The sequence below is a fragment of the Elgaria multicarinata genome, chromosome 12 (genome assembly GCF_023053635.1).
Source record: "Elgaria multicarinata webbii isolate HBS135686 ecotype San Diego chromosome 12, rElgMul1.1.pri, whole genome shotgun sequence".
Taxonomy (NCBI): Eukaryota; Metazoa; Chordata; class Lepidosauria; order Squamata; family Anguidae; genus Elgaria; species Elgaria multicarinata.
In genome coordinates, this window is record NC_086182.1 from 17,636,149 (window position 1) to 17,662,349 (window position 26,201).

A 26,201-nucleotide genomic window follows, 5' to 3' on the forward strand; every position below is an offset into this window, starting at 1 on the left:
TGTTGAACGTAGTGACCACTCAACTAGAAGTTAGTCACTCATGCCCTTTGGAAAACACAACGTTCAACACAATTCACTCTAAAATTAAAACCATCTATAGATTCAGTAGGAAGAATTTATTTTCCTGATTTTGGATCTCTTGTATCCCTTAGTTCTGGATTTCTGGGCACCTGACAATGTCATGTTGTATCATATTGCACAGCACTCACTTCTGAATGATTACCATGCAAATGGTATGACAAGGTGACAATTAATTAGGTGTGACTGAAGAAATCTTTACATGATTGGTACATGGTATATGTCCACATTCCCGATCAAGGACTTTCGAGCCAGTACATTCATAAAACACTCTCTCTACAATGTTTTTTTTTTTCCTTTGGAGAGAAATAAAAGATTCATGTCAGGGGAACTTTGCTGATGAGTGATTAGAATCATAGCCAAATTAAATGATCATCTCTAACTAATTGGATTAGTCTAAATTGAATAATGAAACCTCAAGCTGTATTTAGTGGAACGTGCCATAAATCCAATTATTAGTCTGTCAAGTGGTGCTAAACAATGGAAAAGATCCATTCTGTAACCTTTTAATAGGAACTATTAAGGGGTGGGGACTAAAATATGAGGGGGGGGGATAGATGTACTTCATATATTGAAGGTCAAGAACAATGCAAATGTTAAGTGTCATGAGATTGTTTTGAAATCACATGTACTGTCCTGAACTAGGAAATTTTCTAAAAATGCTCATTTCTCTTGAGATATTGCAGTTCCAAATTGACTAGTTTTTCCTTCCCCCCACCCATACTGAGACCAATGCTTTAGGAATTCTCTGTTGTTGTTGTTGTTGTTGTTGTTGTTGTTGTTGTTGTCGTCATCTTTCTCGCTCATGGTGGTTTTTCCAGGCGGACATGATGGGCATTGCCAAGTCATACTGTCTTTTACAGATTCAAGAATTTCCTGACAATTGATCATGTTTTAATTATGACTGCTTTCTGCATGTTGGTGTGGATGTATTTTTGTAGGCCCAGTTTCTGAAGGTTTTCTGTATAGTTTTTTGATGTGCTGCCAGTGACTGATGTGACTAATGGAATAATAGTGACCTTTTCCTGTTGCCATAGTGCTTTGACTTCCATGGCCAGTGGTGTATACTTTTCTCTCTTTTCCTCTTCCTTTTCAACAACATTTTGTCATTTGGTATTGCTAGACAGACAGACAGACAGAAGTGGGGAAGGAACAAAATGGACTTCACATGCACAAGTGAAACAGACTCAAAATAGACTGATCCATCCATGCAGGTCCTGAAAAAAACAGCAGCTATGTTGATAAGTTAACCTCTATACTAGAGATAGATAGATAGATAGATAGATAGATGATAGATAGATAGATAGATAGATAGATAGATAGATAGATCCTACCAAGAGAGCCTGTTCAAAAGGCACCGCTTCACACCAGTGGAACATTCCTGAAGAGTCTAGTGAAGTATCACCCTTCAATTCTTCCATGAGTTCAGGAAACCTACATGGACAAATTAATGGAGGAGGATGAAAATGATGAGGATAACACTACTGTGTAATAATGGTTTATTAACGGGATTGATAACTGTTCAGGCCCAGGACAGATTCCATATACCATTTTCAAACTATTCTCAAAGTGTTATATCCTGCTTGGTGTAGATCTATCAAGACAACATCCCCAATTTCCAATTTCCAAAATTTTTTAGTATGTGTGTGTGTGTGTGGGGTGAGTTTTCTGCTTACTGGTAACTTAGGGAGCATTATGGGGATGTTGTTGTAGTAGCTGTTGTTTAAGAATGAAGCCATACATGCTTACATCTTCAAGAAAAGAGTATCCCCCTCCCCAATCTTTGAAAGATAGGCAATCTTATAGCCAGCAAACTTATTGGAATACCCATGAAAGGAACTCAAGTCCTTTTATGGATATTCTAGGAAGTGCAGCTACACAGAAGGCTTAATTCTAAACAAATAAATTAAAAAAAAAAACAGCTCGGCACCCCAAGTGACTGCCTAGCTCACCCATCCCAAGGCCGGCTCTGTGTGTAAAGGGAGAAGTAACACAATTTGGTGATAGACAGACAAATGGGGCCTGGCTAACATCAACTTATCTCATCAACAAGGACTCCCAAACTTCAGTTTCTAGGAAAGTGCATGGAAAAGCACACATTGCCTTGTTGCCTTAAGTCACAGGTGGGCAGAAAGTCAATTGGGATCTACTGGTAGATGTCTGGGTGATTAGCATTAGATCAGCAAACGTTTCTGATTCCCAATTGTTTAACAGTAGCAACAACTAAAAAGCTCTTTCCTGCAGAGGATGAGGATGCTGAAAAAGAACGCTTAAAACCTGGGGTGGATTTTTGTGTGAAAGGACTTGTGAGGTTGATTCTGGAATGGACCATAATTTCCTGGGATGAGCATATGGTTAAAATTGTCCTACTACTTCAATCTTCGTGTACACTCACCCATCCAGCCACTATTTTACACCTGGCTCTGCTTGATGGACCTCAGGGTTCCAGTAAGAAACTAAATAGATGGCCACCCCTGTCTTAAACAATTCCCAGGATTTACAAATAGACTTTCATCATGAAATCAGCATAAGTTACACACTCCACAGAGAGGGGGGTTGATCTCTTAGCGAAGCCAGAAATTAATTGCAGTGACTTCCTTGCCAAATACCCTTCCAACCTTCGATGACTAGCTGGTGTTAGAATTTATGTTTGGGTTCGGGTTTACGCAGCAGGAAGCAAAACACAGCACTGGGTCCTGTTCTTTGCCATGTCGTGCAGGCTTCTTTAAAAGGGATTGCTAATATTAGTGGATAATATGGGAGGATAAATTAGCCAGTGTATCTCAGTACGCCTACGCCAAGAATAGACATTTCTGTCCATTAGTCATATGGCACCTCCCCAGCATTTGAAACCTCCTCCCTCCTGCCCGGATGATGGATCGGTCAGCTGCTGATTAAATTGTGTTTTGGCAAGAGGGAAGCTATCTTGTTGCAAGCTCTTTTAACTCAGCCCAGCTCAGCAAATCAATCAGCGCACACTTTTCCATCATCATAAAACCATGATCTATGTACACAAGCTGTCACAGATGATATCTCCCTTCACTCAAACGGTAGAGGAAGCATCTATGCCCCAGAGGGAACACCTGTCAGAGCCCTGGGTAGAGAAATAAAAAGGCAAGGCTGCTTGAAACACACTTCATCACAAAGGCATCCTTCTCTAGATATCGTTGTGAAAGAAGAAGAAAAATGGGGGGGATGCTCATCTATCTCTTGGTGCCTTAACTAATGTTCCCCATCTGCCATATTCTCTGCAAATGATGTGAGCCGTTCAGGAATCTACTTTTCTTGGAAGACCAGTGAATCATTCTAGTGAAAGCAGTGTCTATGCTGGGGATCTCCAGGAAAATAACCACAGACATATGGGGTCTGGGATGAATGCATGGACCAGAGTTCCAAGGGGATTTCACAACCCTGGTCATCATTCTGCTCAGCCCTGCTTGTCTAAGCAAGTTAGAAAAGCCGTGGGCAGCTTGTGGTCCTCCAGCAGTCTCAAATGGCCATTCCAAATTTGTGATCTCATTCTCATGCTGAAACCATAAAGAGCTGCTGCAATGAGAGCAGACAACGCTGGACAAGAAGAACACATTGTTTAATTTGGGAGCAGAGGTGGTCTCAGGGAGGCATTGCTGCACACCTGCTGATGCCGACACTCAAATAGAGGGTCCGTCACCAACTTTTGTAACTTCCTGTCTTGCTGCTTCTCCTAGCTTTCTCTCTGTTTTCATTTGTTCATGAGCAATGACAACAGTGGATGGTGGGTCACATGCCATGCCCTTCTCCTCTAGACAGTTGTGTGGATTGTGCCCCCAAACAGCAGTAATTCAGGGCCAGCATCAAGGTTGGGCATCTATTGAGGCCCCACATCCAAAAAGCTTCTCCTCTTCACCATTGTAACCTGGTTGTCCATCTGCCTCCAGTCCATGGGAAGGAAAAGCAGTAGATGCCACCACCAACTTGCTCACTGGCTCTCTGCCTGTCAGGCAAGCAAGGATGAGAAAGAGGATGAAGAGCAGAAGCTGCTGGTGACCGTAATGGTGAGTAGACTCACTCAGGGGAAGGACTGAGAGGGTGTTGCCCAAGGGGTCCTCCAAAACCTGGAGCCAACACTGGAACAAGTGAACAGGAAGTAGTGACAACAGTGAAGATGTGGAAGTAGGGAAGGCATGTTTCTTAAACCCCCACCTGCCAAAATCCAACACCCCTGAATCCAATACTGACCAATAGAAGAGAGTTTCTTTTGTTCCTACTTCCAAAGCTAGATCTCACAAAGGATCATTTCCTTTCACTTGTGGCCCTCCAGATGTTTTGGACTTTGGTTCACATCACCCCTAACTAGTGGAGCCAATAATGAGGAATGGTGGGAGTTTTCACATTAAAAAAAACCAGTAGGAATATATGAATTCCTCCTTAACAATGGCTACAGAAAATTCCTTTGTTCCTTTAATGCTATTCTTTTGGGAACCCCATGCCTCCTTTCCCACCCCCATACTTCATTACCGCAAATTAACACCACTTGATTAATAATAAGTGTATTGCTTACCATAAAGTGAAACTTAATAAATTAACACATACTTAGAGGCATTGCTTGTAATTGAAAGGGGATACTTAGTTATACCACCCCAACCACTAATCAGCAAAAATCACTGTAGACAGGCAAAACCAATCACCAAACAAAATTTATCATTTCAATCATAATTTTATCCACCAAATCAACCCTTTCCCTTAGTAGCCAGATAGAATCCTATTAAATTACATATGATTCTATCTGTGTTGTGTAGTAACTTATGGTACAGATATAGTAGTAAGAGTCTATCTTGCTACTAAGGTCATCCGAGGGCATGCTCCTGGTGGTTCACTGAGGTCATTCGAGGGCATGTTCCTGGTGGTTCCATATAGACCTACTCTCTGATTGGAGTCCACTAGGGGAAGAGCCTTCAGTGTGGTAGCCCCCCTCCTGTGGAATTCCCTGTCTCTAGAGGTCAGGCAGGCGTCAGCTTTGTATTCCTTTCAGTGCCTCCTGAAAACATCATTGTTCCAGGAAGCCTTCCCTTGATGACCAGCAACAGTTCGCTTCACATTTTGCTTAAAACTACTACTACTACTACTACTACTACTAATAATAATAATAATAATTTAATGTGTTTTTATTCTATTTTTATTTTATTTTATCTTGTACACCACTCTGAAATTTTGAATGGGGAGCAGTATATAATTATTGTAAATAAGAATAAATAAATTATTTTTATTTTTTATTTTTTTATTTATTTATATAGCACCATCAATGTACATCCTTTGTTCAGACTAATGTTTAATTTTGATCTTCTATTTTTATAAAGGCATGCCCAGACTAGGGATGAGTGAGAAACTCTTTGAGTTCTCATTTTAATGAAAATATACCAAATTCACATTTTCCAAACCGGCTTATGAACTGAAATGATGCTATAAGCCAACAGTCTCAGTTTTTAGAATTTTGCAATACAGTTCACAAATGGGGGGGGGGGGAACCACACATGCAAAATGTGTTTAAGAGGGAAAACTTCTGAAAACTTGGGGTTTCCCCGCTATTGATTTTGCCATTTTGGCTACATAACCTCAGTGAATGAGTTTGCTATTAGTACATAGGCTTAAAAAATGTGCTATTAGTACATAGGCTAACCCCGGTTGATGGTGTATTTCCTCCATGTGAGTGAGGATGCATGTGAGGTCCATCCCATCCTGTAGAGGAGCTTTGATGGTGGCATTGCCCATATTATTATTATTATTATTATTATTATTATTATTATTATTATTTATTTATTTATATAGCACCATCAATGTACATGGTGCTGTACAGAGTAAAACAGTAAATAGCAAGACCCTGCTGCATAGGCTTACAATCTAATAAAATCATAGTAAAACAATAAGGAGGGGAAGAGAATGCAAACAGGTACAGGGTAGGGTAAGCAGGCACAGGGTAGGGTAAAACTAACAGTAGAAAGTAACAGTAGAAGTCTGCACAACATCAAGTTTTAAAAGCTTTAGGAAAAAGAAAAGTTTTTAGTTGAGCTTTAAAAGCTGTGGTTGAACTTGTAGTTCTCAAATGTTCTGGAAGAGCGTTCCAGGCGTAAGGGGCAGCAGAAGAAAATGGACGAAGCCGAGCAAGGGAAGTAGAGGCCCTAGGGCAGGCGAGAAACATGGCATCAGAGGAGCGAAGAGCACGAGCGGGGCAATAGTGTGAGATGAGAGAGGAGAGATAGGAAGGAGCTAGACCATGAAAAGCTTTGAAGGTTAACAGGAGAAGTTTATATTGGATTCTGAAGTGAATTGGAAGCCAATGAAGAGATTTCAGAAGCGGAGTAACATGGTCGGAGCGGCGAGCTAAGAAGATGATCTTTGCGGCAGAGTGGTGAACAGAAACCAACGGACTGATGTGAGAAGAAGGAAGGCCAGAGAGAAGAAGGTTGCAGTAGTCCAACCGTGAAATAACCAGTGCATGAACAAGCGTCTTGGCAGAAGAGACAGACAAAAATGATCGAATCCTGGCAATATTATACAGGAAAAATCGACAAGATTTAGCTACTGCCTGAATATGAGGAATAAAGGAGAGCGAGGAGTCGAAGATAAAGCCAAGGCTACGAGCTTCCTTGACCGGAGTAAGCGTAACATCATTGACAGTAGGAGAGAATGAGAGATGAACCATATGAACCATCTATAGCTGTGAAAGTAAATGGAGGGGATATATCATATTATCCATCCATGCAATGGCCAAGAGGAGTTAGTAGCAAGACCAACCTATTTTCCATATTTCTACACACTTTTTGCACAGTTTATCATCTGAGAAAATTGCTGTTGCAGATAGATTTTTACTCTTCCTTTTCAGTAAGTGACACCCATTCAACTGGGCCACCTTCTCCTGTATGATTGAACATGTCCATGCATTGGGATCATCTGAGATATTTCTCTGTTCCTTGTTTAAAAACTCAGCCTAATGTGCAGACTTCCTTCCCAGGGTTTGTTTCCTCTGCATTGTCGTTTGTGTATTAATGTGCCAAACTGGAGCTATAGGAAACTCTGTAGAAAATGCACCATAGAGAGGAAAATAGGTACAGCTGGAACATAAGTTGAAGGCTGAAGACTAGAGATGGTGAAACTGCATAGTATGCCAATGGCAACACACAGTTTTAGTTCCATTATTTTTTCCAACCACTGCTTGATTTGCAATAAAATGCATATACATTGTTGTATGTGGACTTCTCCTAGTATTTGTAGATTTATGTGCACTCCTAATATTTTTATTTTTATGCGCACTTTAACCTAATATATGGATTTTTGTGATTGGTTGTTGTTGTTGTTGTTTGCAAATTTATACATTTCTCCAAGCTATATTCCCTGTTATGATGCATTTCAGTAATTTTCATAATTGTGTACATTTTTTCTGTGCACTTTCCCCCCAGTATACTATTTTTTTTTATGTGAGACTTCCCCTAATGTGTGCTTTAAAAAAAAAAAAAGTGAAGAAGTGTGCCACAAAATTCAGAGATGTGTGGATTTCGCTGAGCAATAGTGTTCTGGTCCACTTACTGATTTGGGATGTCCACATTTGGTAAATTTACATTTTTTAAAAAAGGAACACATTTCTCACCTATCTCTATTCCAGACAAGTGGGGTGGAGAGGACCAGAGCAAAACCATGACCTTGACAAGCAGAAAGGCATTAATTGACAGTGACAACAAATAATCTCCCCGACAATGTTGTCATTTATGAGGCATTGCTGACAGAACCTTATTGTATTTGGCCACTGATTATCAGCTAGTTAGTTGGTTAATTTATTTATAAGTATTGCATGTCTACAGGCTGGTTGGCAACTGTTAAGGGCAATGGCATCTTCTTCATTTTCCATGTTAGAAAATTCTATGTATGCTCAAATGCAAGAGTCCCCCTGTGTATGTTGTAGATTGTGCTTTGGATCTAAGCCATAGGGGGAATAAGGCTCTCTCCCTTATTGAGGGAACGAAATGGAGATTAACAGGTCTAATGCTGGCTTACTGCATGGGGCATGTCATATTCACACTGAAGTATTCAGGACTTGGTCTTCCCAAAGAGACGCAATTTCTCTTTTCACAGTTTAAATCCAGTATGTTGCAAATCTGCACTCCTTAGAGCCTAGACCACCATATTAATCCCCTTCATTCATTTAACTCAAGTCCCCATCCGACAATTAAATTAGGGCCATTATGATGCGATTTATGATGTATGTGTAATGGTTAGAATTACTGTGGTAATTAAAATACAACATGAGTACTGCTAGGGGCTTCAGTCATCCTCTACATCCTCCACACAAAATCAAGAGATGGCCAGATTATAAATAGAATGGTTTACACAAGTTCACAGGCAACATTAATTAGCCAACTCATCCTTCTGCACTTGGATTAGGCAGGGTGGATTCGGATAACCAACTCCCCCCCGCCCCCAGTGCATGGTCATTGGTGGGAGGATTCCATCCAGGGATTTAATTAGGCCTCTCAGGTGCACAGATCCTCAATCTTTCCACACAACAGGTGTGGGGAATTGCAGGCTATATATGGGTTGTGAAAACTATACTGATGCTGGTGTGCAAGAACCCCATGTCTACTACGTCACATAGTAGCACATCATATTTGCCCCCTCTTCCAGTGCACCTCATTTATAGGTCATGATGTGCTAAGGCATGACCTGGCTGGGGTGGTGTTGGGGTATAAGGATCTCTGAAGTACATATAGTCGAAGACTCATGGAAATGGACTCAGTGCCTGAAGGGATTCAAAGTGCAATGTGGGTCCTATTGGAAAACAAATAACAACCAAGCTTCCTGAATCCATGATGGATTTCAGAGTCCTTTGGCGTATCCTATAAGCCAATTCAGCTAGAATATGACTTCAAATGCCACTCTCACTTCCTGAGAGTGACGTGAGTCATGCCAAGTTCTCTTGATCTGGGAGAAGTGTCCTCATGGGGAATAGTCTCCTGGTGAGTAAATGAATGCTCATGGGCGAGAAAAGAAAACAGGAAATGGCTCAGAAAGAGTGAGGTTGAGGAAGGAGGAGTTCATTGGTGGTTCATGATTGGAAAGCTGCAGTCTTCAGACCACATGCAACCTTCAGCCTAATTTCCTATGGGATGAAAGATAGATAGCACTAGGCAATGCCATACTCCTGCAAACACCACCCACCATCAGATATGGTTCCACCCACCAGTGGTCTCACATGCCAATGGACTTTTCCAATGGAACACCTGCCTCGCCCCTCTTCTAGATGGAGCCAAAAGAGATAGAGGATTCTCCCATTCCCTTTCCTTCTGTTAACGTTCACCAACAAGAGTTAGCAAAGACTGAATATCAAATAAAGCCCGCCCATGAGAAGTTGGTGCTACGTTGTAGCGAAATCAGCCACTGAAATGAACACGTAAATGCCAACAGAAACAGTTACAAAATACAGGAGCCAGAATGCAAATAGCATTTTTCAGCTAACAAGTATACCACACACAAAAAAGTATGCTTAGGGAAAAGGTGCATGTAGCACCATTCCAGAATGCATCAGAGAAATGTACTATACAGTGCATGAACTATACAGTGAAAAGGCATCTGGGATTTGGTGGATTGTTTTCCCCATTCATCTAGAAAGTAAGTAAGTGGCGAGTAACATTTCTGTTGGGCCAGGTGCTGCCTTCTGGTTTGTTTGTGTTTGCGAGAAGGATTTTCCTCCAGAAAAATCATAAAAAAGACAGGCAGCTAGAATTTCTCTGAAAGCCCCAGTATGGGGTAGAAGCCAGGTGAGGTCAGAAGTTAAAACCACCCTGTCCAAGCTGACAAAAAAGAAAGAGAGAGAGAGAGAGAGAGAGAGAGAGAGAGAGAGAGAGAGAGAGAGAGAGAGAGAGATTTAATGTAACAACACATTCACCCACCCCTGCCTGTCTCCTTTTTTTTTCTGGAAACAGAGTTTTACACTTGTCCTTCACACAAATAACCCGAGGGTGGGAATTATTCAGAAAGCTCATGTTTGACACCCCATCTGTTCATTTCTGACAGCGATATATAATGTAAAGCTATAAAAACTTGAAAAATAATGCAACATAAAAAGGGATTGACTTGGCTCCAAGAGGCCATAAACGGTAACAAATACCACTGTGTGATTTATTTTGTGCTGTAATCTTTACAGTAAGTCATCTTTCAGACATTTCCTTGTGACAGGTTTTAATAATATTAATGCCCAGAGCAATCCAAATCATCGCCAATAGACATATTTATCAAGCTGCCAATCCAAGTAAATGAAATTCTATAAGCAATAATGTAACATGTTAAAAGGGAGCTAATAAAACAAGTCAGCGGAGAAATATTACTTCAAAGAATTCTCCTCTCTCTCTCTCTCTCTCTCTCTAATCCGTCCCTGAATGTTATACAGCCAACATGCAAATCTTTTTTTTTTTCCCCTTTCATGATTTATCGCTCCAAAAATATCGGTGACCTTTTGGCAGACTCCTGCACACCGTCTCCTACACATTCATAAAGAGTGTAATGCATTCTGCCAGATTAAGTGAATGCAGAAGTGTTTCATATTATTGCATTTCTCTCCCCCACCACACACACAACCCAACTTGCCTTTGGACCAGGATGTGATGGGAAGCATCAAAGAGTAAAATTTTAAATTCTGGAGATTTATGAAAGAGGCTGACGTGCCATAACTGCATCTCAGCAACTCAACAGGTACTTACGAGCAATTATCCAGATGTTAGATAATTTTCAATTAAGAAGGAACACAAATTGGTGCGTGCATTTTCTTTTCTTTTCTCTAGATCAAGATTTCTCTTTCATCTAACTCAGGTGTCTTTGGTCTTTCAATGAACGTTTGGCTTGGTTAAACAATTCAGTTTTGTCTTGTTTGTAACTCATAGGATAGAAACTAACATGTGTTGCTGAACCCAGTTTGTGAGCATCATCGGACGGGTGGATTTTTATGTTTCCCTACCATCGCTGTTTATTTATTTTTATTATTGCATTTATATCCTGCCTTTTTTCCTCCAAGGAACCCAAGGCAGTGTACATAATACTCCTCTCCATTTTATCCTCACAACAACAACCCTGTGAGGTGGGTTGTGCTGAGAGTGTGTGACTGGCCCAAAGTCACCCAGTGGGTTTCCATGGCTGAGTGGGGACTAGAACCCGGATCTCCCAGCTCCCAGTACAACACTTTAGCCACTACACCACACTGGCTCTCTATCGCTGTGGCCTCACAATAGCAGTGTTCTCTTTACAGAAGGAAAGAAAAAGGAAGCAACAATCACCACATGGCTCATTCAGGGGCCATTTATACACAGCCGCTTTTCCTGCACACAGCAGGAAATGGTGGCACAAAAAGATGGGTTAAAAGGGGTCTATTTTGTGATGGAAAAATGAGTGGGAGGTGTGTGAAAGGTGGATGTGCGAAGACCCTTAAGTGCGATAAAACACTCAACTGATGATGTCTGTGTCTACTCTTATGTATCAAACAACACTTCTGCTGCTGAAGTTGAAGGCACAACACAAATGAAATCCAAGACTTGATGGCTTCAGCAATAAAGGTCAACTAAATGCAGAACAAGTGTGACACAGGGCAAAAGAAAGCTTCTAAAATGGTGGAGGGAAGCTTCTGTTAATTCAAAATGCAATGTTCTTGTAAAGAACTATTACCATTATAAACTGCTAGTGTGTGTTTGTTTATTTGTTGTTCCAACCATCATGGTCATAGTGTGATGTAGGAGCTCCATCAAATGAAAGGAAAGAAGTATCCAGCCTCACATTGTCCATTGTCCTCATTCTCTGACTTCCTTTATGGTAATCTGTCACAAACAATAGTAGAATTTGAATGCTTTATTATCACCTCATTCACTTGCCAGAGCAAGGAGGATCCATAAGTTACCCTAGAACTCTGGGCAGATGACATCATTTTAGAACCCATCAATATAAGGTGATGGGATCAGAGCTAGCAGTGAATGACCAAGAAAGAGATCTTGGGGTTGTGGTGGAAAGCTGAATGAAAATGTTAATCCAGTGTGTGGCTGCTGTGAAAAGGGCAAATTTCATGTTAGGTATATAATAAGGAAAGGAACAAGGTCATATGCCCTTATTCAAATCAATGGTGTGACCACGCTTAAAATACTGTGTACAACTGCAACTAAAAACAGATATTATAGAGCTGGAAAAATGCAGAAAAGGGCAACTATGAGGAAAGTTTATAACAGCTGGGACAATTTAGCTTAGGGGGGAAATGAGTAAGGGGAGATGTGATGAAGGTGTACAGAATGATGTATGAAGAGAAAGTGGATCACAAGACATTTTCTTCTCTCCTTCTCTCAAAATACTAGAACCTGGGGGTCAACCCAGGAAGCTGACTGGTGAGAGATTCAGGACAGATAAAAGCAAGAACCTCTTCACACACTACCTAGTTAAACTATGGGATTCACTTCTACAAGGAATAGTGCTGGTGACCAGTTTTGGTGTCTCTAAAAGGGATTGGACAAAGGGATGGAGAATAATGCGATCAATAGCTACTATTCCTGATGTCTATAAGCTACCACCATTATCACAGGCAGCATGCCAATATACACCAGTTCTTGGGAACATGGGCAGGAAGGTCATGTTGCACTTATGCCCTGCTTGTGGGTTTCTCATGGACAGCTGGTTGGCCAGTGTGTGAGCAGAATGCTGGACCAGATGAACCCTTGGTCTGATCCAGCATGGTTCTTCGGAATGTTCCTACTCTGGAAAGAGAGACATCATGTGCTCTGCCTTGAATTCCTTGGAACAAAAGCAGGCTATAATAGTGCATGTTTACTCAGAAGTAAGTTGTGCTGTACTGAGTGGGCCTACTCCCCGGTATGTGTGCATAGGACTGCAGCCTAAGTGAAATAAATTGCATGCACTGTAAACACGTTTTGCAGAAATATCACCATTTATACCTAGACGCTCTGTATTTTTTTATTCTAATGCTGCCCGTATATATTTCCAATAGTTTCTGCTCACTAATATCATAAGGACTGCAACCCTCATTTTAAACAAACAAACAACACCACTCTGGATTCTTTAGACTGTCTGAGTGTTGCCAGTTCTGTGTCATACCCAAAAGTCCTGTGAAGTTGCTCACAAAGAAAAACATACACATCCCTAGTAGGTAATACAGGGGTAACCCTCAGTGGGGTAATCTCCTTCTCCGCCATTTGATGGTGGGACTTAGCTTCAAGGGCCAAAGGAAGAATGACTTCCCTCCGTGTTTGCCCTCCTCTTGTGAGGGCTATAGAACATCTGACAGTGAAAATCCTCTCCTCTTTTAAGTTAAACAGCTGCAAAGATTTCAGCAGTATCTGTAATCCCCAAGGTGTAATCCCACAGTATGGAAACTCGCTTCTCTTAAATACCTCCCTCTGGCATAATTGACTTTTCATGCACATTTTAATAATGATATTTCAGCAGGTTGAGAGAGGACTTTTTTATTTTTTGTTCTTCTTCAAATTATGTTATGGGGAAAGGGAGGAGGGGAAAGACACTGTCATAAACTTAATGATGATTTCCCTTCTGAATGAATTGGCACAGTGCAATGGTGTGCATGTGTGAGAGTGTATTTACGTGGCCACCCCAAAAGGGTGCATTTACATGGCCACCCAAACATTTATCACTGAGAGTGTGTTCATGTATTCACCCCTGTATCTACCATTCAGGGTGTATTCACTAGGGCTGTGCACCACTTCAGATCTGAATCCCGAATCTGAAGCGAATTGGGGTGATTCGGACCGCCCTAAAACAGATCTGAAGCAAATTGGGGGAGGTCCAAATCAACCTGAAGTGAATAGGGCTTGATTCAGAAGGTCCGAATTGGGATCCGAAGTGAATCATGACGTCCGTGCACAACCCTAGTATTCACATAGCTTCCCCGGTATTTACTAGGGATGGCCGTCATGTGGAAGAATGACCCTTTAAGGGCTCACTGGATTCCCATGCTGTCCTCAGCTCACCTTGCCCTTGAGCTGAGCCAGGGGTGTGTCCCCAAAATCTGGGACCTTCCCTGGATGTTCTCTACATCACAGAATGTGCACTCATTCCAGGTTGGGTGGACCCTAAGCTACCACAACAACGTTCCCTTCATCCCTGCCAGTGGCTGCCAACTCTGGCAGATAGAGAGGGGGATGATGGTTTCTTGGCGACAGCACCAATGGAAGGAGGGTGAGAGGGCAGCACCATGGGCCGTAGTGCTCCCATTCTTCCCTCTACTACTACTGCCACCGTAGAGAGCTCAAATATCTGCCAGGGCTGAGTCAGGCAAACTGGTGGTTGTCAAGTCAGAGTCTGGAGGGGAGTTCCACCCACCCCAAAGGGGATTCCTCCAACACCCCTAGTATTTACCACTGAGGGAGTATTTATGTGGCCAATTTGACATTTTCTACTGAGGGATATTTACATGGCTACCCCAGTATTTACCACTGAGGGTGCATTCACATGACCACTCCATTGTTAACCACTGATCTAATAATAGTAGAAAGATTCTCATATAATACCCCTATGGCTTCATTTAGTGAAGAAGAAGAAGAGGAGGAGGAGGAGGAAGAGGAGGAGGAGGAGGAGGAGGAGGAGGAGGAGGAAGGCAGCCCACAGGAAATCTCTTCACTGATCTTTTGCCATCTTGTTGTGTCTGGCCCTTTGTTTATTGGCTATGGAGGCTTGTGCAGATCAACCTCCCTGTGGACCATGCCCCTAATTTCACACACATGTTACAGAAATCTGAAAAACAACCTACACCGTCCTGAGTTCCTAGCTGAGGTCAGCAGTTGTCTTGACTCCTGGGGTGCAGTAATATTACACAGACTTGTAAACTTTATTTCCTTTAACTCTTCAGCACCTACAAGTGTTACAGATTATGAAGGTTTGCCTCCAGAGCAGTCTCTATTGAATCCAATGTGATGCTCTCCCAAGTAAACGTGTATAGGGTTACATCCTCCAGCTGCAACCCTTTACACAGTTACACTGTTCAGACTCTGTTTCTGTTCAGGATTGCAGCTATTGATGCCATCTCCTCCTTAGAGGAAGGGTCCACAGTTTTTGTTGGGATATATTTTGCGAAGAGATCTGTGAGAGTATGAATGTGCTCTTAAACACACACAACACACACCAATGCTCATACCAACAACAACACAATATGTCACAGGGCTTGGAGTGCTGGACTAGTATAACAGAGATCCAAGATCCAATTCCCACATCACCATAAAAGATCACAGAGTGGGATTTTCATCATCGTTTGCAAATCATTGTAATGGGTCCCATTCAGAATCCCCCAACATGAAAGCAAGCAGGAGTGCAGTTATCAGGAAATTTCCACACTTTGCAAAGTTGTTCTTGTGTTCAAAAGTGCACACTTGTGCAATCTACATTCCCATGTTTTGTGCGTGTGTGTGTGTGTGGGGGGAATACACATTTTGGATTCATACTTTAAAAATGTGCATTTTCCTTACTGAAAATGATAATTTTTCCTGATCAGAGGAGAGAGAAAAAAAGATACATTCAGTAATGCAAACAAGGTCCCCCATTCCCCAAAAAAGCTTCCGAGATGAATCTGGAGAACCTCAAAGACCTTGAAAATTGTATGTTTGCCCATTCATAACTTGGTGACCATGTCTCAGCTACTCTTTCTCAGCCTAACTTACTTTACAGGATTGTTTCGAGCATAGCTGAGCTGTACAACACACACAATTTTGCAGGACTGTTTGAATGAAGCTGTAGCACAACTTTTTTTCAAACAGAAATGGAATAAGGAAAGTAAGGAGAAGAAAGGAAGGAAGCCCTTCACACACATCAACTTTAAGGTAAGATCCCCTTCTCTACCCCCCACCCCAAATTCTTATAATCCAGCTTTTATAGCGTGGACATTTTCTTCTCCTTAAGGTGCCTTCTGCTACTGGAGGTTAGTTAACAGTACAGCTATTTTTGTTGTTGATGCTCTAAATATTTGTCTAGAGGTACAGTTATGCCATTCCCTCAAGTTCTTCCCACTGATCTTTTCCCTTCAATTTCCCTTTGTATAATAAGTTATAGTATGGTGTACTTTTCTCCTTGGATAATATGACTCACCCCAAAAAGAGAGGAAATGCACCACCAAAAATGAGGACATCAGCAAACAGTGATTTGCATGACATTTGCATATACTAATTTATGTGTATCAATGCATTATTATTATTATTTATTTACATAGCACCATCAGTGTACATGCAAATTTAGAAATAATTACTATAATTTAAATAGAAATTTAAATTATAGTAATTATTTCTAAACTTGCCTGGTGATGGGCAACAGTTCTTAGGTTCCTTATGTTTTGCCTGGAATTGGACAGGGCAGCCCTTAAAATAGAGGGCACCTTCTTACTGAGGGTGATCCTCTGTCAGCACTTTAGAGGGCTGTCCCCTCTAAGGCCACCCTAAATCTTGCGGGGGGAGGTTCATCCCACTCCACTCCCAAAAATGTATTAAAATCATACGTTGTGAGGAAGAAAACGGGGTACCATGTGCTCATGAAGATGTGATCATCATTGGGCCTGAGACCTAAGGGCTCTAAATTTGTTCAAGTTACTGATTGGGAATTGAGAATGCTCAGCCCCTTCTCTCCCTGAAACCCTACTCCTGGATCAACATGGCTGGAGTTGGACCCGCATGATACCCTATGCTTGCAGCGGCCAGATTGATAACTGGAACCAGATGGTTTGAACATATAACACCGATTCTGGCCCACTTGCATGGGCTGCCTATATGTTTCTGAGCCCAATTCAAGGTGCTGGTTTTAACCTATAAAGCCTTATACAGCTTGGGACCACAATGCCTGATTGAACACCTCTCCTGACATGAACCTACCCATACACTGTGCTCAACATCTAAGTTCCTCCTCCGAGTGCCTACTCCGAGGGAAGCTCGGAGGATGGCAACAAGGGAGAGGGCCTTTTCAGTGGTGGCTCCCCAATTATGGAATGATCTCCCCAATGAAGATCGCCAACATTGTTATCTTTTCGGTGCCAGGTCAAGAGTTTTCTCTTCTTCCAGGTATTTAACAGCATTTAACAACATATGCTAAGTTTGTTTGTTTTTTAATGGACCCCAGAACAGTTGTTGTTTAAATGGATACTGTTGTTTAATACTGTTGTTTTTATATTTTTGATGGTTTTAAATATACATTTTGTATACTTTTTAATGTTCACTGTTTTTAACTTTTGTAAACTGCCCAGAGAGCTTCGACTATGTTGCAGTATATAAATTTAATAAATAAATAAATAAATAAATAAATAAATAAATAAATGTGTTTGTGTGTGCACACCTACCCACCCTGTAATGAATTATGCTTCTTTTCATTGCTCCTTGATGTGCTCCAAGGTTGAACCAGGATCAAAATACATTGGAATGGACCAGGAGGCACAGAAAACTAATTCCCATGTACCCTGCAGGAAATGATGCTTCTGAACATGCTCAAGAGTGTCCAGACTGCTCTAGGAAAGATGTCAAGATTGGATTTCTCCCCAGCAATGGGGATACCTTCAGGCGGACTGGGGGAGGAGAGAGGGCAGAGGAACTGTCAATCAAATGTCATGATGGATTTTACTGAACTCCAAGGTAGCCCACAGTCACACAATGGTGGAGTTAGAACATGTTGTGTGGGGAGTACCTCATAAAAACTCAACCATTGAGCAGAGTTTTCACACTGTGTTGACTAATGTGTTGTCTGAACTGAGCTTGTAATTCCCACATGTTCATCTTTCCTTCACTAATGAAGGAAAGCTCTTCCATTCAATGCTACCACCTTTGGACTTAAGGAACAAGGCACAAAGGGGCTTTTAAATCACAACCTTAAAAGAAGAAGAACCACCCTTCTTTTATTCTCCTCCCACCCAAATTGCAGCATTCACAGAGCTCCATCTGTCTTACCTTTCACCATCTGCAGGCAGACTTGAGAAAGGGAGAATCCCAAGGGACCGTGAACCTTTTGGATACTGATCCTGAAGGCTCAAATATTCTTGCAAGGCTCTCATCTTATCTGAAATAATAATAAAAATATGAAGGCATTTTTTCTCACTCTCTTGCTCAGTTGCCCAGGTTCAATAGCCTAGTATGAATTAAAGGTCACCTCCCCATTCCAGCAAACAATTCCATGGAACAGCTCATGGTGACAGCCAAGTCAAGCAAAATATTATTGTTCAACTGCTTAGGTTGGCATCAAGGGCTGGCATGGTCAGGCATCTACTGAGGCCCAGGCTCCATCAATGGACCCCATGACAAGAGTGCTTTAGACTTCAGCTTCCTGCTTATCACCACCATGGTTGCTAGCATTTGCTTTCTCACCTACTCTGTTCTGCAACAAAGGGATTGAGAAACAAATAATAGCACTAGTGAGAAGGAGAAGCAATAGGTATCCCTGCCATGTTGCTCAGTGGCCAACAAGCAGGCAGGAGGAAAAGGAACAGCGTCAGCAGCTGGGAACATCCATATTTCAATGGTTGAGGACATGTCTCACATGCAAAAGGTCCTAGGTTCAGACCCTGGCATCTCCAGCTAGAGCTGCATAAGATTCCTGTATGAGAGCCTGGACAATCACTGCAAGTCACAAAACAGGTGGTGTGTGACTCTATAGATATTGGTGGACTGCAACTCCCATCAGTCCCAGCCAGCATGGCCTATGGTGGGGGATAGCAGGGGTTGCAGTCCAACAACTTCATTCCCCACCCCGGATGTAGAAAATTCCAAGCTAGATGGACCAATGGTCTGACTCTGTATACGACAGATTCTTAGGTTCCTATGGTTGAGGTCACCATCACAAAACTCCATTCAAATATTAGAAAAGAACACTGCAGAATTACAGTTGTATATTGCCTGTAATGGTAACGTCTAGGAGTGGGTGAACAAGTGATGTTTGAGATCACTAGGAGTCCCTGAAGTTGTTCTCATCACAAGGCTCATGCCCATGTGCCATTTGTCATTACCACCCGCTCTGTGCAATTGGGAAACTTGCACAAATCACAACGGAATGGGAGATTTGCAAAACGTCCCCAAATTTGCACAAATTCCTTAATTTATGCACATTTGCTCCATATAATTCAGGGTAATGAGGAAATTTGTGCAAATTGAACTTGGAATCCGGAATGCGATGAATGCAAACACATATCTGGCATTTTGCAAATATTTTCAGTAGACATGTTCATGTGCTCGCATTCAAGGCTTGGAACAGGGCATGCACACAACAAATCTTGCAACCGTGCAAGTAGTCAACTTGCCATAGTTGAACAATAATTAAGTAATCTTAATATCTATCATTGCTATTAACCAAATTAACTAAAACAATCTCCAAGATACCTTGGGTCATTTTACGTGATATGGTAGCAAGCAAAATGATGAATATTTTCAAGTGATGGAGTCCACAGTCTTTGATTAAGAGGTTTTGTGGTAACATCCCTCTAGGTAGCCTGTGAATATGGTATTCACCACGTAATATCTGACATATTCATATATAACCATGGAATTTGCTACTACAAGATGTAGTGATGGCCACCATCCCTACATGATGGGATTAGACAAATTCATGGTGGAGATTACTATTGATGACCAATAGTCATGAAGGCTATATACAACATCCAGTATCAGAAGCAGTATGCCTATTATTATTTATTATTATTTATTTATATAGCACCATCAATGTACATGTAGATTGGTTGCTGGGGGATGTGAATAGGAGGGTGCTATAGCATTCATGCTGTGTGTGTGTGTGTGGGGGGGGCTTATTGGCCACAGTGTGAGCAAAATGCTGGACTGGATTGTCCCTTTATCTCTTTCAGCACATCTCAGCACATCTCTTCTTCTGGCTTTTAGTTGCATTCTGTGTAATTGCATGTAGGATGTTTGTGTTATGTTCCTTAACCCTAAACTGATGTAAACAAACATATTGTGGGAACACTAGAGAGAAAGAACCATAGCCATGTTCTTCAGAAGACCACTGTGCTATCTAACAGAAATGTGATGTGTGAACACGCCCACAGATGTGTGGTTCGAAGATCCCACCAGGGGATGTGTGCTTCTGTCATTCTGGCCCTGAGCAATTTGCAAAGGAGATACTAGCAGCTAAGTTAGCAGTGGGGTTTGCCTGCCATCTGCTGTTCAGATGAGAGATACAGACACATTTCAGAATAAACTCTTGAAAAGAGTATGGCTGAGAGATTATTGCCAGTACTGCAGGGTGAGTAACAGTTCTCCACACAGTGAGAGCTATAACTTCAAATGGCGTCAGAGATTTAAGTTCCCATTTGGTGGGGTCTATGTTGATATAGAAGCTCGGCCTGAACCAGGGGCTTACTAGCAGTGGGAAGACACAAGGAGGGTACATGCCCAGCCCAGTTGATGGTGAAATGGTTCAAGTAATGAGATTTATCAACAGCTGCTTAGGGCTGATTCAAGGGGAAAGGAGGATTCCAACCCCTTTCCCAGTAACTATCAGAAGGACATTCCTCACTGCCAGGAAGCAGCAGTGGAGGCAAAGGGTACTTGGGTTAAACTGTGTGAAATTATTGCCATTTGTCTTTTAATTTTTTAAAAAATGTTTTAACATTACAGATGGTTGAAATATATTTTGTAACTTTTGTACATTTCTAATTATATGTTTTAGCTGTATATATTTTAATTTTGTAAAGCTACCTTGAGTCCCAGTTTTGGGGGGAAAGTGGGATGATAATAATAATAATAATAATAATAATAATAATAATAATAATAATAATAATAATAATATACCAAGATACATCCACACCAACATCTAGAAAGCAGTCATACTGAAAACATGCTCAATTGTCAGGAAATTCCTGAATCTGTAAAAGACAGCATGACTTGGCAATGTCCATCATGTCCATCTAGATAAACCACCATGAATGAGAATAATAATAATAATAATAATAATAATAATAATAATATTCTCCACCCTATTTGTGAGCAGAGAAATGGAGTGGGAATGGGGGAGAATTTCATCAAATTTCTACTGGGGGAGAAGCATTTCACACCAATTCTTCACAGGTAGGGGCTGTAGCCCAGCTTTGTCTTCTTCCCCCTTTTTTTCTGAGGGGTAAGGGTTTTGGGATATTGAGTAATAACCCCACCCCCCACCCATTTTGCATCTACCACAATGCAGGCATGAGGGGGCAGTGTTGAGTTAAGCTCCAGCAAACAGGTGGACCTAGTGCTGTGCGAAAATCTGTCCTCCAATTTCCTGAAAGTTTCTTTCCCCTAAGAAAGCATTGCTTTCCCTCACTCTCAGGGTGTCATTTAATTTATTTATTTTAGCGTTTCTGAGCTTACCTAATCACTGTGAGGCTGTCAAGGGCACAGTGTATATGCCTTCTTTCTATTATACATCCCTCCATTGCTTTGTTTGCAGTCTCCCAAGCTGCCTACATTTGCTGATCTGAAAAATCTCTCTGGGAGGAATTACCTCATGATGTCTTTCTCCTGGGCTTTAATTAAAGTGCAGGAAGCTTCAGGCTGTCAGGGAGATGATTGGACAACGAAAGGCAGGACACTCACTCACATTTCTTGGCCACCTCCTAACTAAGGTGAACACAAGAAAACTGAGCCCAACCTATGAGAAAGTCTCCAACATTTTCCTCTCCATTGAATTTCTTTTTGATTTTTTTCCCCCTATCAAGTTGAATGAGAATGGTCAGGGGGAAAATGTGGGAGAAGTTTCCAGCACAGTGGTAGTTTGGGTTAATTCCATTCAGGCATGTGGTTGTTGATTGGCTAGCCACCCTTACTGACATCACCAGCCTGCTCCAATGAGGCTAGGCAATCACCATGATCTGTATGCTCAGTTGGTGCTGACTGAGAAGCCCCTGCCTCCAATTCTATCATCTGATGGTTACCAGTAAAGGCAGGAATTTTGCCTCCAGCCACTTCACCCTGCAATGGCAGCCTGAGTTTCCCACTACCAAACTCAGCAGTCACTGGTCATGCCCAGGCTGCAAATTGACCCTGATCGAGTCAAACATCATGCATTCTTGAAGTAGCTCATGCATCTTGGTTTCCCACAACCATGTTACCATTGATGACTTTCGCACATCATATTAGACTTGCCTCCAAGATTTTCCCCAGGTCGGTTTTTGAGCCAAACGTAGAGGGCTTTGACTTGGCCAAATTATTCATGGGAAGCAAAATGGCTTCATTTAGAATAGCCAAATTTCTCAAGCCAGCTGGGAGAGGAGAGAGGAAGATGTGCAAACCCCTTCACAAACATAACTGAATTTATCAAACGAGTCCTCAATCAAAAGTCTAACTTGCTCAATCAAGATCGAAATATGCAGCTATCTGGGCTGAAACAGGAAAGTTGGAAGGCAAACATGTATTTTGTATTATTATTTTTAACTCAATACCCAGATACATGTATGTATGTATCTATGAAAGCTTATGCCACAATAAATATTAATCTAATCTTTAACGTTCCACAAGACACTTGTTTTTGCTGCAAGATAGAATCATGACTTACCCTCTAGAACTACAATTCACATGAATATCACTCAGAGCGACGAGTGTTAATACTCCCTGTATGACAGCCTTTTGCCATGCATGCTGACATTGCTAAAGCTTGCACCCATAAGAACATGGCCAGTATCATACTGCCTTTAAACAAATCTATGGTGCAACCACACTTTGAATACTGTGTACTGTTCTGGTCACCACATCTGAAAAAGGATATGATAGAGCTGGAAAAAGTGCAGAAAAGGGCAACTAAAATGGCTGGAGCATATCCCCCGTGAGGGAAGGTTATATCAACTGGGTTTGTTTAGCTTGGGGAAAAAAGAGGCTAAGGGGAGGCATGATAGAGGTGTACAAAATTATGCATGGTATGGAGAAGGTGGATAGGGAGGCATTTTTTCTCCCTCTCTCAAAATATTAGAACCCGGGGTCATCCCATGAAGCTGATTGGTGGGAGATTCAGGACAGATAAAAGGAAGTACTTCACACAGCACATAGTTAAATTATGGAACTTGCTACCACAGGATGTAGTAATGGCCACCAATTTGGATGGCTTTAAAAGGGGGTTGGATAAATTTCTGGAGGAGAAGGCTATCAATGGTTACTAGCCATGATGGCTATGTGCTACTTCTAGTATCTGAGGCAGTAAGCCTGTGTACACCAGTTGCTGGGGAACATGGGTGGGAGGGTGCTGTTGCACCATGTCCTGCTTGTTCATCCCTGGCCAATGGACAGTTGGCCACTGTGTGAACAGAGTGCTGGATTAGATGGACCCTTGGTCTGATCCAGCATCAGGGCTCTTCTTTTATTTATTTATTTATTTATTTATCATATTTATACCCCGCTCCTCAGCCAAAAAAGGCTCTCGGAGCGGCTTACACTTAGCAAAAAAGACAGTCCCTGCCCTCAGGCTTACAGTCTAATAAAGACATGACACACAAGGAAAAGGAGTTCAGGAGGGAAGAGGTAAAGAGAGAGAGAAATTAAGTGGACTGGGAAAAGGGCTGATGGGATTGTCCTGCTCCCGAAGGAGGGGAGTCCAACTGGAGCAGGCCCCGATGTTTCCTCGGCCTGCTCCTGTCCCCTCGGTCCTTCTTCTTCCCCACAGGGCCAAGATGGCAGTTTGCCCTGTGGGGGTGGGGGAAGAGTCCAACAGGAGCAGGCCCCAATGTTTCCTCGGCCTGCTCCTGTCCCCTCGGTCTTTCTTCTTCCCCACAGAGCCAAGATGGCAGTTTGCCCTGTGGGGGTGGGGGAAGAGTCCAACAGGAGCAGGCCCCGATGTTTCCTCGGCCTGCTCCTGTCCCCTCAGTCTTTCTTCTTCCCCACAGGGCCAAGATGGCAGTTTGCCCTGTGGGGGTGGGGGAAGAGTCCAACAGGAGCAGGCCCCGATGTTTCCTCAGCCTGCTCCTGTCCCCTCGGTCTTTCTTCTTCCCCACAGGGCCAACATGGCAGTTCTTCTTATGTTCTTAACACTAGTATCTAAGGACATGAAAATGCTGAGTCCTCTTTCCTATGCTTGGCTTCAGCCATCCCCATAACCTGTCCCTCAGTAATGAGCAGGGGCAAAAGTGCTAGCACTGTAGTCCATCTCTGACTATATATGGTTAGGCCACTCTAAAACAAAGGGTAAAATTACCAGAAAATGAAAACGTTTTTTTCACATTCGCTTTGCAACGGCACTTTCCAATTTGGTCTGGATTCTGGATGTCACTGTGGCACTGTTTACAATAATAACGGGCCCTGGACAAAAATAAATAAATAGAGGGAAAATGATTGAATTCAACTTAGCTGTAAATTGGAAAATGACACACACAAAACAGACACTAGGGCTCTCTCTTTCTCTCTCTCTCTCTGGCCTTAGCTAGACCTACCTGTTAGTGTGCAGTGGAGGAGTGAAGTTCTCGCGATGGTTTTATCGCAAGATCCCCCCTCTGTTTACACATGGTGCATGACAACCTCAGAGGGAGAGGTATTGCACCTGCCATTTTTAAAAATTTTAAAGGGACAGCAGCGCATGAACGCTTGTGCGCAAAAGGTAGGTTGTTTTTTTTAAAAAAAAAATACTTTCCCCACTCACCCCACCCCCGATGGGTGCAGTGCTCCTGAGGAGCTCTGCGCCCCATGCGTGGGTCCCATCTCTTCGCAAGGAAACGCGAGGAGCCAGGACAAACCGCGGTGCCCGGCCACATGTTCTGCGGTCTCAGGCTCAGCCCAAGACCATGGAAAAACCGGGCCTAAAGGGGAGGGTGAGATTTCAGGGCAAGGGAGATATCATCCCTCCCTGATCCTGGGATCCCCTGTGCGTCATGTGAACATACAGGGATGATCCGGGGGATCGCCCTGGAATTTCGCCCCGTCTAGCTATGGCCTCTCTTTCTCTCTCTCTCTCTCTCTCTCTGTGTGTATAATGTAAGAAGTTCTCCTAGTCACCACCCCACAATGACTGCCATAAGAGGCACAGCAAAGAACAAGTAACCTGCCCAAAGACTGAATACGTGGTATCTGAGCCCCAACATACTAAACAACACAATAAACAGTAACAGCAACAGAATCCTATTCACAGCTGCCAGAAAGAAAATGTTTTATTTTCTTATTGTGAAAGCCAGCACCAAGAAAACTTTCCAATGGTACGCTGATGCCAATGGCACCCACATTTCCAATGGTACGCTGATGCCAATGGCACCCACATTGCCTGCCCCTGCATTTGGTGGTGGGTAGTCTTTCTTCCTCTACTTCACCCTCTTCCCTTACCATAATAATCTGTTTGGACTCATCACTAATATTTCAAGGGTCTCTTCTTCCTGTGTGTGAAACTTGCACGCATCACCCCGTACACACACACATACACACACACACATACACAAGCTGATGTGACACTCTAAAAAGCTGAAACCCACCCCCAAAATTAATCATTTGGAATGCAATTCAAATATTCAATCTTGAATACAAATAATAAAGGAATTACCTTCTCAGTTCTTTCGTAGATTTGGCAATGAAAAAGCCCATTGTGTTGTGATGGAGTCTTATTCTGGAAGTTGGGTTGATCAGGATGCTATTGTTAAATAGTTTGAAAATAACAATAAATGTCTTTTTAGACTCCCTTAGTTCACTGCCTAAACATTAGGGCTGTGATCCGCTTCTCTTCAGGTCGGAGAAGCAATAGCAAGGCGGCCTGGTTCACCTCTGGAAAAGGCAGAGGCGAAGAGAGTAGGGGGGGGCGCAGATCGAGGCGAAGAGGATTGCCTCAATCCAGACCTCCGGATGCAGGTAAGTGGGGGATGGAGGGGGACTCATCTGGCGCTGCTGCCCCCGCAACAGTCCCTACGGTGATGGTGATGGAGCCAGGTAAGGGGGCAGGGAGGAGGGAGGCTTACCTGTGTCCATCGTGGTCCGTTGTGGGCTTCAATTGAGGCCCCGGTTGAAGCCGGAAGTGAAGTCCGAGGCCTCTTCCAGCTTCAAGCTGGGGCCTCAATTGAAGACCGCGATGGACGCAGGTAAGGGGGTGGGGGGGTTGGCCTACCTGGTGCTGCTGGTGCCGCTGTCCATGCAGCGATTGCAGCGGAGCCAGGTAAGGGGGCAGGGAGGAGGGATGCTTACCTGCATCCG

At 42.6% G+C, this 26,201-nt stretch overlaps 1 protein-coding gene across 1 annotated transcript in view; it reads right to left on the bottom strand.

Annotated features, from left to right (window-relative positions):
- Nucleotides 1-26,201, bottom strand: part of KCNU1 (potassium calcium-activated channel subfamily U member 1) — a 75,491-nt gene that overhangs the window by 23,178 nt on the left and 26,112 nt on the right. The window contains 4 exon segments of the mRNA XM_063139490.1: nucleotides 1,413-1,512; nucleotides 18,018-18,126; nucleotides 24,232-24,335; nucleotides 25,561-25,647. Coding sequence (XP_062995560.1) covers nucleotides 1,413-1,512; nucleotides 18,018-18,126; nucleotides 24,232-24,335; nucleotides 25,561-25,647 — 400 coding nt within the window.